This window comes from Asparagus officinalis, chromosome 4 (assembly GCF_001876935.1).
Source record: "Asparagus officinalis chromosome 4, Aspof.V1, whole genome shotgun sequence".
Lineage (NCBI taxonomy): Eukaryota > Viridiplantae > Streptophyta > Magnoliopsida > Asparagales > Asparagaceae > Asparagus > Asparagus officinalis.
Genome location: NC_033797.1, coordinates 106077230 through 106091057, shown reverse-complemented (window position 1 = coordinate 106091057; position 13828 = coordinate 106077230). Strand labels below are relative to the sequence as shown.

At 35.9% G+C, this 13828-nt stretch overlaps 1 protein-coding gene across 1 annotated transcript in view; it reads right to left on the bottom strand.

The window, feature by feature from the left end:
- LOC109837933 (la-related protein 6B-like) overlaps positions 1 to 4737 on the bottom strand; it is a 25392-nt gene extending 20655 nt beyond the window's left edge. Inside the window, exons 1-2 of the mRNA XM_020406319.1 lie at positions 4100 to 4737; positions 3267 to 3348 (exon numbers count right to left, since the gene is read on the bottom strand). Coding sequence (XP_020261908.1) covers positions 3267 to 3348; positions 4100 to 4531 — 514 coding nt within the window. The 5' untranslated portion in view covers positions 4532 to 4737. The remainder of the gene's footprint in view (positions 1 to 3266; positions 3349 to 4099) is intronic.

Genomic DNA, 13828 nt, shown 5'->3' with positions numbered 1-13828 from the left:
GCCTCTGTCGCCCCGACCTCATCCGACGCATCCTTCGGTCTTGGATCTCCGACCCTAAGTCACCCAAATCCAAGTGCTTCTTCACCCGGATCCTCTTCCACTACGCCTCCTCCGGCCTCCTCGACGACGTCATCCGCCTCTTCCACCAAATCCCCAACCCCATCCAGCTCTCCTTCTGCACCCTCCTCACCGCCCTCCTCAATGACAGGAAATACGACCTCGCCATCGAGAAGTTCGAAGCCCTGTCCAAGTCCACTGGAATTGAGCCCGACCTCATCGCTTACAGCCTTTATCTTAAGGCATTGTGCTTTAAAGGGGACACGGAAACTGTTTGCAAGGTGCTCAATGAATTAGTCGAATCGAAAGGGTTAACTCCAGACATCATTTGCTACAATGCGGTCTTGTATGGGTACATGAAGAGTGGAGATGGTGATGAGTTCGCTGGTGAGGGGAGGGGGCAGCGCGATCTGTTTAAGGGGAGTGGGTCACGGGTGATTACCAAATGGACAAGACTACTAGTCCTGTCCATTTGGTTTGGCATGGCATGCTAATCTTAGATTAGCATGCCTTAACTACACGGGACTAGTAGTCATGTGTAGTTCGAAAACTTACTCGTAACAAAATCGACCCTTTTCATCTCAAGTTAAGATGAAAATGATCAATTTTGTTGTTTTTTTGTGAAAATGTCAAATTTGCTCATTAATTATGAAATAGGGTTGTTTTCAAAAATTTATCCTTTTTATTATAAAATTATATGGTTTAACACTCATTTCACTTATGTAACATTCCTCTTTTTTTATACTATTCTAAAAATAAGAAAAATATAGGAAAAAGTCAGTGTTTCCAATTAATAGTAGCAATGAATTTCTACAACTAATTTTGTAACTATCAAATTATGTCAAGGTTTAACACTCATTTCTCTTATGTAACATTCCTCTTTTTTATACTATTCTAAAAATAAGAAAAATATAAGAAAAAGTCAGTGTTTCCAATTAATAGTAGCAATGAATTTCTACAACTAATTTTGTAACTGTCAAATTATGTCAAGGTTCATGCTAAAAAAAAGAGAAGAGATTAACAAAAGAAACTACTTGATAGAGGTTTGGTTGCTTCCTCCCACGTTTGCATTCTAGCGTAATTATAGGAAGATAATATTAGGTCTAATTTGAATCATTAATTAAAACTTCCTAAAATTATGCTTTGCAGATCTTGAAAATTGAAGCTGTAAAATCTCACCATGTGTTGTTGAATCCATGAACATAGTTATTTAATTTGATCAAAACTGATGAAAATACTTTAGAACAATTAGCAGATTATAGTGATTGATTGCCAATCATGCTAACTTCAGCATGAGGCAACATGTTAGCTAGGAGAAAGCTTGAAGAAGGGATTAAATTTCCAAAATGAAAGTGAAACTCCTGCCGACTTGATTTTATGAGGAAGCCTTTGTGGTTCAATTTGCGAGATCCGCAAGATATATAATTACGGAACGATTTAATTAGTGATTAAAATCAATCCAAGAATTATATATTAAGTGACTAATCAATTAATATGTATGTTCCTATAATTGCAGCATAAACCAAATACATGGAGAAGCAAGGAACTAAACCTCGTTAAGTAGTTTTTTTATTAATCTTTGGGAACAAATATTGAGACAATCCCACATTTACAAAATTTCTCCTTATATATAATCTCATGGTTATGAAGGAACACATATCAAGTTTTTTAATACTAAGTACTTGATTATTAGAATTTTATAATTATGGATTGTTTATGTTTGATGAAGATTCTTAGGTAAATATACTTACAGGACAAGGATACGTGTTAGTTTTTGAGATGGGAGGCTTGAATAACAAATCACCAATTTGTATATATAAATGAGGACTATGATTATGAGAGTTTTTAGCTATGGATATTTATAATTTGATTAGGATTATTAAATATTTAATTACTAGAATTTTCTAATTATGGAGAGTTTTAACTTGATGAGAATTTTTGGATGAAGATAAATTAGATGTCCACATGTCAACTTTCGCTAGGATAGAGAGACACATGGCTATATTATAATATAAAAATATGGTGGTTTTTCATACCTTTGGGACTTAGGAGTACCACCAGTATCACCAATTTCTCTTTATATGAAAAGGAGGGATAATATTACTTTTCAGTGATTTACTAAAATTGTATTATTGGTAATTAGAGTTGAAAAAATTATTAAAAATGTTAGATGTCAGAATGTGTGCATGTTCATGTCTATGTTAGTGTCAGAATGTGATACCCATGTCCGTGCACATGAACCATAGGTTAACCTATGAAGCCAAGACCAAATCCATCCAAAATTTACTTTCCAATTCATTGCAAAGGATTAAAGTCTTACCTACTCTCACAAAATTTGTCCTTTACTCACGTTCATCATTGAAGCCTTGATTGACTAACTCTAGTGCTTTAGCTTTTGCTATCTTCAATGTCTCACCAAGATTATATTTGTCAAAGAGCTAAGTGTAGGTTTGTTACAGAATTAACGTTACTTCGGGTAAATAAATGTGTATGGAAGGATGTGGGTATATGGAGTGTGTCAGTGTGTATATGTCTGTGCCTTCTTGTGGTTTTTGTATAATTATCATGTCCACATTTCGTGTCTATGTTCAGACTCCAAATTTCATGCCTATGTTAGGTGTCAGAGTGTAATACTCATGTCCATGCTTGAGAAGCATGGGCTGATGTATTAAACCAAAAAACCAATTTAACAGATTTTAGTTCACACTTCACAGTTCATTGCAACTTATCAAAGTCTTACCTACTTCACAAAATTTCTTTTAGGCTCACCATTGAACCTAGTTTGATTAACTCTAATGTTTAGTTTTTGTTGTCTTCGAGGTCACCATGATTATCTTTGTCAACACTAAGTGCCAAATGTGAAGTACTTAAGACTTTGATTATCATTGCAACTAATCAAAGTCTTACCTACTTCACAAAATCAAAGTCTTACCTACTTCACAAAATCTGTCTTTTACCCACGTTCACCACTGAACCCTTGTTTATAATTGAATTTACAATATTTTAGGTTAATTATTTGAAGTCCAAAAAGAAGAAAATATAATGTTATAGACCCTAAAAGATTAAGGAAAAATAATAATATGACACAAAAGCCAACCGAATGAAACCCTACTTTGGACTTACCGAAACAAAATCCAAACTTTTCCATAAATGGAAAGCAACAAATATTAGATAATTATAGCATCAAATATAAATAGATGATACATTACCAAATCCATCTGGATCTTTGGTGATGAACCTAATCAAGTGTTCGGTAGTTGCCAAATTTGCATCACTAAAGTAGTACTCTACCTGTAGTTTGAAAATGAAAGAACATTGTGAAAATGCAAATATTGTGAAAAAAGAACAGGAAAAAGTAAAGCACACGTACGAGTGAGAAAATGAGCAAGGCAAATAGGTTAGTTGTAATTCCGGAAAAGATTTAACTATTTATACTATTTTACGATTTTATACCACATACATGTAATTCCAAAAGTTACATGCCACCATTTCTTCAAAACTCATGAGTGTCTCAAGAACGACTTAGAACAGAACGTAGACACGATGACCTCTAAGAGGTTTACAAGGCTTTTTCCTATTATAAGGGATCAGCTTTGTGTACAATCAAATTTCAAATATGATAGCTTTTATGTAATACTTTTACATAGAAACAACTAGAACTATAAATTTAGCAAAAGTTCAATTACTTAACATTTACTTCAATATGAAAGCATATGACATTTTTTTTAATATAATAATATTACAAAACCATGAAAGGCAGTGTAATGCAAGGGTTATCACAATTTTACCAATTAGTAGATTTCATTTTATTTTTCCCTTTCATAATCCAAAGTCACACCTTTATGTAGAAACTCGCAATCTTAACCTACCTATACATATATAGTAGTGAATTAACCTTTAAACCCATTTAGCTAATAAATTATTTGGCCCCATAATCACTCAGGTGATACTATTTCTATACAGGGAGATCACTCAGATGTTACTTCTCCTACACAGGGAGAAGAGAATGCTTAAAGGGATAAAAGAAGAAGGCAACGCCCACCTGTTTGGTGATCTTCTGAATGACGTCTTCAGACAATCCTTCTCTTGCGGGACCCGGTCGCGCCGGAGCTTGATCCACATCCTCCTCATGACACTCCTGATTATGATGATGCTGATGATATATCCCATGATTCGTTGATGGAACAACAAACTGCGGGCTCATGGACGGAGGATGCGGAGGAGGATGATGATAGACCACGTGAACCACAGGAGACTTGTGCTGATGATTATGATGATGTTTGACTCGCTGAGCTCCTTGGTTTGCCAGCAAGGGCGCTCGCGGCACAAACTCGGGAGCACAGGCGTTGAGGCGGCTTAAGTAGACGTTTCGAGAGAGCAAAGGATCGTCGGTCAAGGATTCTGCCCGCAAGCAATCGGTGATCCGATCTTCGGCAATATCTAGGGTCTGGGGATCTCTGAATTGCTGCGCCATCGAAAGATAGAGATATAGAGAGAGGATTTTTTATTTGCTAGTTTATCTAGTTCTAGGGTTTTAAAATGGTCGGGTTGTTTTCCTGATTTTTGATTGATCGACCGATGAGAAGCCCGCTAGAGCGGAGAACGATGAGGGAGGAAATTCTCGAGAAGTTTGAGGGAGTCGTGGGAGGGGAAGTATAGACGCCGTTCAGGAGTACTACGGGTCGGTTCGGGTCTTCGGATCTTGTAAGATCTATATACCAATTACATGTTAGGGGGACCGGGGATTGCATAATTTGGGGATCTAGGGGCGGTTGTCCAATGGCATGTTCGGCTAATACTTTTTTTAAAAAACATTATAAGTTACTTGTCACTCTTATTTTATTAGAGGTTAAAGTAGTCTTTTATTATCAATAAGTAAATTAGTTTATAATTGTCAAAAAAAGTTGGGAAATCCCAACTTATCTATTTTTTTAATTATAAGTTAAAACAAGTATATAAGGAAACTTTACCAAACATGATTTTGGTACTTATAAGTAAAAACTCACTTATAAATTAAAATAAGTAGATTGTCAAACATGCTCTAAGTATATTATGCTACGTACTAATTTTAGACTTTGGGGTAAAGAATTTGTATGTGGCCGATGTTAGACCCTAGAGGGGGGGTGATTAGGGTCTTATGCTAATCTAATCCGATTTAAATGCCAATTAAAATATATTAACAAGTTATCCTAGCAAGTATAAAATACAACAATGTATATGAGCTAGGATAAGCAATATGAACAACAAGATATATCCTAACAAAGAGATATAGGCAATGTATGTGCAAGGATATATAAACTCAAGGGTAAACAATCTAAACAAGATAGTGGATGATATAGATAATGAGCTAATGACAATGGCGATATAAGGTATGAACATAAATATGAATGAACGCCAAAGCACACTCAAACAAGCAATATGATCACGGAGTTCGGACCTTCCGTCCTACGTCTCCGCTCCCCACTCCCGGGGAGAAATCCACTAACACAATCCGGTTTGGAAGTCGAAACTTCTTCTACACACTCGGTTTTCTAGCTAACCGAAAACTCTACAACTCACACTCTTGCAATCACACTCTACACCCACTAAGTGTTGGACCTAGCTGTGTCTCCCTCAAGTGCTCGGTTACAATCTCTCCCTAGGCACGTCAACCGACGCCACTCCTCTTGGGACGATCCCCGACTCTCACCACACACTCCTCACTCGGTGTACAAGTGTATTACAAAGTGAATCTCTCAATAAGCACAATATAACAAATAATTGTTCTCAACTATGGATGAGAACTCAATTAAGCACAACTCAAAGTTACAATCTCTCCCCCCCCAACTATACTATGTATGAAAGATACAATAAGCTCAATGTGGGTGTGTGTAACAATGAGTAAAATAAAATCTAACTCAAATAGCAAACTAGCAATAGTAAGAATATGAAAATCAATAACGAAATTGCTAGGGAAAAGAGTTAGAAAACTTCTCTATAAACACAAAGAAGAGGATGAAGAGGATTGAGAATGAATCTCTCAATCTGCAATGAAAACTTCCTCCTTTGTAAACATAAACCCAATCTTTTAAACAAACAGTAAAACCCTAAACCCTTGTTTAAAAACTTTGTTTAAAACACTTCTTGATTACTTGAAAAGAGATCAGCAATTGGGTATTTATACCCTCTCAAAACTCAGCCAAAACTCCCAAAACAAAAGACCAAAAACACCCCAGCTTTAAAACACTGTTTAAAAATATCAAATAAATTCCAAAAAATGTAAAACTTTGGGGAATGATTGTAGACATGATAATAAACATGCTACAGCTACTGGTTATCAGAAAGGACCTCCCAAATGAAAAATATCATCATTTTACAAAATAGTCCAAAACATGAAAATATGAGATACTTGAATTTTGATGTTTTGACATAAACCAACTTTTGAAACTTTGTAAAATGTTTTTATAGACTTAGTAAAACATGTATAAACTGATATTGAAGTCTATAAACTAATAAGACAATATTTTCACAAAATTACATATTCTATGTAATAAGTACTAAAAACACAATAGAGTATGTAATATCATAAAAACCAAAACACATGTATGTATATATATAAACTATATATATACTATGAAACCAATAGATGTGTGTGTATAGATAATTGAGCTTATCGTACTTAACACACATAATATAAATCCTAAACTAAATTACCCAAGCTTGATCTTGATCTTCATTGAGCTCAACTTGGTACACGTTGCGGATGAAGCTAAACTTGGATCTTGAACTTGAATTGTACGATGCTTCACTCCACAATTCCGCCAACCTCCTCTTGATATGATCGTTGAAGCTCTATTCCATCCATCCTCCAACTACGTTGTTTGTCTACAAAACATAGGAATGCACAAACACTAGACAAACAACATTAGTAATAAATTGTTTGTTAAACATCATCAAAACAAGAAGGCCAACAGCCGACACAATTTTACTCAAGTGGAATAATTTTTACTTCAATGCGTAATAGCAAAAAATTAAAGTTTCAAAATTATCACATATTTATCTCCGAGATGTTGCAATGAATAACCCCTCTAAGAGTTCAAATTCATGACCGTAACAACCAACTTCATAAGGAACAATTACACTTATTTATAAAAGAAACTTAATGTCAACTTCACAACTGCTACGAAAAAGTTTCATAAGTAAATAAAATATCAAGTAATTATCTAACTGAAAGGACAAAACAAAAATATCCTAATTATTTATTCAAATTTAATCGAATTGTACTAGGAGATTGTTGCCTTGCATTGATGAAGTTGGTCAATGAAAATTTCGAGTTTTAAGAAAACTCTCTGAGTGTATGCGAAGTGCTAGATGAGGTATGTGATTTTACCTAACCTACGGCCAAAATTTATTTGTACTTTTTATTTTCTTTGTTCAATCATATCTTCCACAAGATTCCCCCCCATAAAAGCTTTACCTCTCAATTCCACAATACAAAGCTAAACACATTAGGGAAAATATATGTTTTTCAGTTTTTCTTGTGGTTACTATTCACGTGAACAGATACTATTCACGTGAACAGTATGTCGCCTCATGCCCTCAACACCAGTCTCTGTGTTATTCTCAATCAGCACCTTCGATGATCCGATGCGGCAATGCCTTCTATTAGTCTTTTCAAGTCCTCATTGACCTCAAATGATTAGTGCTGAAACTTTTTAGATTGGAGCACTTAATCCATTCTGTAATCAATAATCACAAGTGAGATCAGAAAATGTAGAAGCATATTAAGCTAGTCACCCATAAGTGATTAGTGTAGAAATTTTTGATAAGGAAGTTATCATATTCTCACATTAATCGCTTTGCAATTTCTAGTGACAACTTCCCCTACCCTTACCTTCTTCGTAAGGAGATGCCTCATTTTCCATTCAACAGACAAATTTAGACAAAAGTGCTGGACAATTAGTGGGAAATGACAAAAATGACTAAGGAATTTAACAACTTTCCTGACTCTAAATCATTGAAGCGGTTGCATGTCCTCGAATGCCTTCTTTAAAGTGCTCTTCGACAGCTCCGGTGCAAGGATCTCATGCACTAACTACTTTCAAAAACAGCAAAGAGACAGGTACTCAACAGCTTATAAGATAGGAAACAATCTAGATGACAATCCAATAAAATCCCTCAACTTAGGGGAAATATGACGAGGGTTCAACCAAGTTATGCAATAAATTAACATGGATTTTCTTTAGAATAAAAATTCATAATTAAGATATATCTCATAAAAAGTCCATACTTTTGCGCCTAAACCTAATAGCCCGATCCACGACCCACGACCTATGACCCACTGTCCAAGGCCTAATGTCTAAGGCCCAAGTTTAACTTTATGAAGGATTAGTTGATTTAAATTATTCATTAGGCTATGTTTAAAACTTTCACCTTTAATAATAAACAAATTCAATAAAAAAACATAGAAAAACTCAAGGAAAAGATAAATGAGTGTAGAAGCTTATAAGAGAAGATAAGGTTCTCTCCACTTTTCTTTTAGGGACTATTTGGTTGCCTCAATTCTTGAGGATCTAGGGATCGTTTGTCATAAAATAGGCACCACAACTAAATTTTTTCTCAAAATTGATGTGCTTCACCAGATGTGTATTGTTAACCTAGCAAGTGACACTCAGATTTTGACTTCTGATTATGGTGATTGTCATCATTAGAGTTTGTGAAGAAGTTCTCTATAAGATTTATCAAGGCAGAATCTGAGAGGGCATTGGTCATTGATAGCTTGTGGTAAGAGTTGCCACCACCGATGATGCTTGTCGTCATAGTGATGAGAGGGCTGTCCTCATTATCCCTTGGTTGGAATCTTTCAGTTTGATAGAGGTTTATTGTTAACTTGTTGGAAGGGGGCCCTTCTGCATAGTTTGTAGGCTAAGATTATATAAGACATCACACAGCCTAGGTCACTATTAGAGAATCGTGACTAATATCTTCAAGAGATAATTATCAAGGTTAGCATTAGAGGTTAGACACTATCATGACGATGAGGATAAGGGTTATCCCATAATTCATTTATTGAGACCATGGAGAGTGTGATGTAGAGTAAGCCACTGTCTTGCAACGTCTGCAGCTTGAAATCTGAAGGATTGTCGTCACAATGTTGCTATAAGTTCAATTTTAACGTAACAACAAAGGAGGTTTGCAATGTTTGATTCAGATTACTCGGAAAGAACTTCTCAAAATTCGTTGGTCCGTAATTCTATGAGTGAAAATTCTGAAGAAGTTAGGTTGATCAGACTTTACAATCTTGATTACGAAACTATTAGATATTTAATATTAACATGATGCACGTGTGTTGAAGTTTTGACTTCTGGGAGTAACGGTTGATGCCTTCAGAGGGTCCTCTTGAAATGCATCAGTGCGGATTCTCAGGGAAAAGTTTTTGATAGATAGCAAATAGAGGTGATTGTTTAACATGTCACGCGTGTTGAATTCATCTTATCACTTTGTAGAATGATTTGAGTGCTAAAGGTTTAGTATGAACTTAGCAGTGTGAGTGCTCTAAGTTTGATAAGTGATTCTTATACTGATCACGGGCTGGTCAGAGTGAGCTTGAACTTGATAAGCTTATTTCTAATTGGGGGCCTCCCACTGCTTAGGAGTTATCTTTCTTAAGATATTTACCGTTGATTGACATCATCAGCATACCCTCATGTTGATCGATTAAGTGATAAGCCTCATTTGAATAGATGGTATCCACCATGTATAGACCCTCCTATTTCTTATGGAATTTTGTTGGGGGATTTGTACGTCATGATCAAGGGATGACAGACTGCCAAATGAATCCTCCTTTCCAGAAGACTCTCTTCTTGACTTCCTTATTGGAAGCCATCCAGATACGCGGTTGGTATAGGTCAACATGTTGTTGAGCTTGCAACTGCTTATCATCTAACACCTTGAGCTCCTTGAGTCGTAGCTTAGCATTTTCCTCCTGTGTCATTCAAGTAGCTAACGCTGTGCATAGTGAGGGTATCAAAATATTAAGTGAAAGCATAGCTTCACTCTCATACACCAAAGCAAAGGGCGTGTTTCCCATTGGGTCCTGACCATTGTGCGATAGGCCCAGAGGAATTCACCTAGTTTCTCATTACAGTCATGTTTTGTTGTTGAAAACAAACATCTTGAGTATCTTGATGATTGTTTTGTTGAAGGATTCAGCCAATCCATTAGTTGCAAGCTATCAAAGAAAAACATTTGGATTCAGAGCTTATTATACAACAGATCAAATGCATGACTAACAAGTTGGGGCTTGTTATCATGGACAATCTGTTTAAGTATGCCAAAACAGTATGTGCGACGTGATGTCTAACAAAATTCACGGCGTTGCTAGTTTTCACTTCTATGAGTGGCATAGCTTCAGTCCACCTAAAGAAATAGTCGATTATTGCTAGAATGAACCCAAGTTCTTTAGTTAATGGCAAACTGATTTGACTAATGATGTCTATTCCCCAGGTTTTGAATGACTATGAGATAATAGTTGATGCAAGCATTCTGGTGCTTGGTGAATGAATTCACCATAGAACTAACATGCTTGGCAACATCTGGCATGTGACATATCATCATGAATCTTGGTCTACTAATAGCAGTTGAGGCATCAGACCATATCTTAGAGCTTGAGACCTAGTTGGTGAGCTCCACATGTGCCATCATGGGTTTCCTTCAAGGTATCATGAGCTTCTGGAGGTGAGAGATAGCAAAGAAGCATACTATTGAATGATCGGCGATGCAACATCTTAATGACCACATCATAATAGAATCCGGGTACCTTGCATGAAACATAAGTTACCTCCTTAGAAATGTCAGGGAGAATATTCTAGAGAACATAGTCGATGATTAGGAATCGCCAAACACTTTCCTCTATGTCTATTAAGATTGTATGAACCCCAGCGATCTTTAGCTTAGGTTGAAGGTGGGCATGATGATGACTTTCAACTTTGATGCGTTGAGTCATATTGATCTCAAGAACCCTTGTAGTTGCTAGCTCGGTGAGGGCATCATCAATAGCATTATTGGTCCTGAATTTGTGGCTAAGCTCAAATTCTTTGAATGAGCTGATTAACTAGAGTGCCATCTTATGGTAAGGTAAGTCTTTGTGTTGAACTTCGTACTTTTTGTTTGCTTGGTTTGCTGTGAGGAGTGAATTCCCAATTCATTGGTCACCTGGAGCCCGATTATAAGGGCATTACAATCTAGTATATTGTTTGGTCAAAGTTTCATCAATGATGATGAACAGAGAATCAAATTATCTGTAGGGAAGACAAAGTCTACCCCCACCCCCGCCACAATTGTACCATCTAGGTCAGTTATAGAAGCATCATCAAATCACATTCACCATGCCTTTTCAATTGCAGAGCAGACTTTGAAGGTTTCATCTAGTATCTCTTCATAAAGATTTGACGATTCCGTCACCGGATGATCGGGGAGAAAATCCTCTATGGCCTGTCCTTTTATAGCCTTTTGAGGGACATGAACCATGTTGTATTGTGACAACAAGATAGCACACTTTGTAAGTTTGGAGTTAGGTGCTCTAGGTTAACCCACAAGATAGTGCCACATTTTTTAGACTGCGAGCACCAATGTGAGGCACTCTTTCTTCACCAAATTGTATCAGTGTTCTTCGCTAAAACATTGTGTGTTTGTAGTAGTAAATGACTTACTCGTGACCTTCATCATTTTTTTCAATGAGCACAGTGTCTAGGGAACGGTCAAGCGCTCTTGTGTAAAGCAAGAAGGGTCTCTCACTGACACTAAGGTAGTAAGGATTAAAGGTTGAGTCAGACACTCTTTGATCTGTTTGAGTGCCTCTTGATATGTAACATACCAAATAAAGGATGCACCTTCTTCATAATAGTAGAATACGATTGACAACATTCAGAGAGATTGGATAAGAATCTCGAATGTACGTAAGTTAGCCTTGGAATCCTTGTAGTTCTTTGAGATTTCTCAAAGGTAGCATTTTCAAGTATGACCTTGACATTGTAAGGGTCGACATTATAAAACCCTAGGGGGTAGGGTCAATGGATATCTATGACTACTAATATAGTGATAATGCAAATGTGAAAACAATTTTGTGGAAATATAATGTAGAAAGTTTAGTAGAACTTTTAAGCAATATAATGCAAGACACTAGGGTGTAGTGTCAATGAATAAACACTACAATTTTGTGGAAATATAATGTAGAAAGTTTAGTTGAACTTTTAAGCAATATAATGCAAGACACGTAGATGAGCATTCAAACAAATATGCATGCAAGACACATAGATGAACATTCAAGCAAATATGAATGCAATACACTAGTAGTGTTTTGTGGAGTGGTGTAAAGAAAGTTCAGTGGAACTTTTAGATAGAATAATAAATATACAAACAATCAAGTATAGTATGCAGTGTGATGAAAGTTCAAAAGAACTTTTAGATTAAGTGTCAACTACACAAATAACATATATCTTTGTGTGTGAATCATCACATATATGATAATGGAGGATGCAGATAAACAATCTAATAAATAAGGAGATAAACATGAGCAGGTACACTCTAAGATATGATATACGGGAAGTTCACCAAGAACTTTCAAAGTAAATCACAAAATGTAGAGCAAGAAGTAAACATACAGAAAACAAGCTGGTCATATAATTCACAAGAATATATAGTTGTTCCCCTCCCTGGGTACATACACTACCTTGACACTTCAGCTGGGATTTTCTAATCAACTATAAACACTTCAACTTGAAGTCAAATAGGTTACACTCCCCACCAATACATAGCCCTTTAATGTATTGGACTTTTGCTCTTTATCTTGCTCAATCCTAGAGTAGATATGACTTATCCTTGCCAATAACACAAATTTGTGCCCTGGACTTCAACCCTCTATCAATCTTCTACTTGCACTTCATAGGACCATTTTTACAAAGTGAGAAAATGTGTTCTCTACACCAAAAGTGGAACAAGACAATATAAGCTTATAACATTTAATACAACACAAATGCACAATATATGAATGATGCTCTAAGTGTATGCAACAAGTAATGAAAGTAATCCCTGACAAGAAATGAACTAAACAAGTAGTTTTTAAGATAATATCTTAGAATAATAACCAGGAAAATCTCACAACACTCAAAGGATAGTTTCACTCAAGATGATTTTGGCTTTGGAACTTTGAGTGAAACTTTCAATTTGAACTTTCAAAGAGCAAGCAGGAATTTGAACTTTGAACTTATCTTGCTGAGCAGTGTTAGTGAGCTTAAAGAGAAATGAACCAAGGCAGCCAAATCTAGGCAAAGAAGAAGCATGTTCAAATTGTAGGATCTTTGGCTTCTCATCAACTCTCAAAGATAAGCATAGATTAGTTATCAAGATCAACGGTAGGATCTTGCCACTTGGAGATTCTCTCATGGATTGAATTTAAATTTTTGTAATGGAGAGGAAATCATATTTGCTAAAAGACTATTGTATAATCATTGCTTAAGATATACTTACATTTAAATGTAGCCTAAGACTTAGACCTCTTAGTAGCTCAACCTAGTCTTGAACCTTCTAGCTAACTGTTCTACAGCTCTTCAAAATCTCCCATTAGCTTTGTCTTGTATCTTGATATTATGCATGTTATTCTAGAGCTCTTGACTTCTCTCTCGATGTTGTCTTATATGATCATTATGAGTTTGAAGTCTTAACTGCTACAGATGTTTCTATATAAGCTTTGAAGCTTTGCATTCATCTAGACAATTGAGTTAAAGGCTATGAA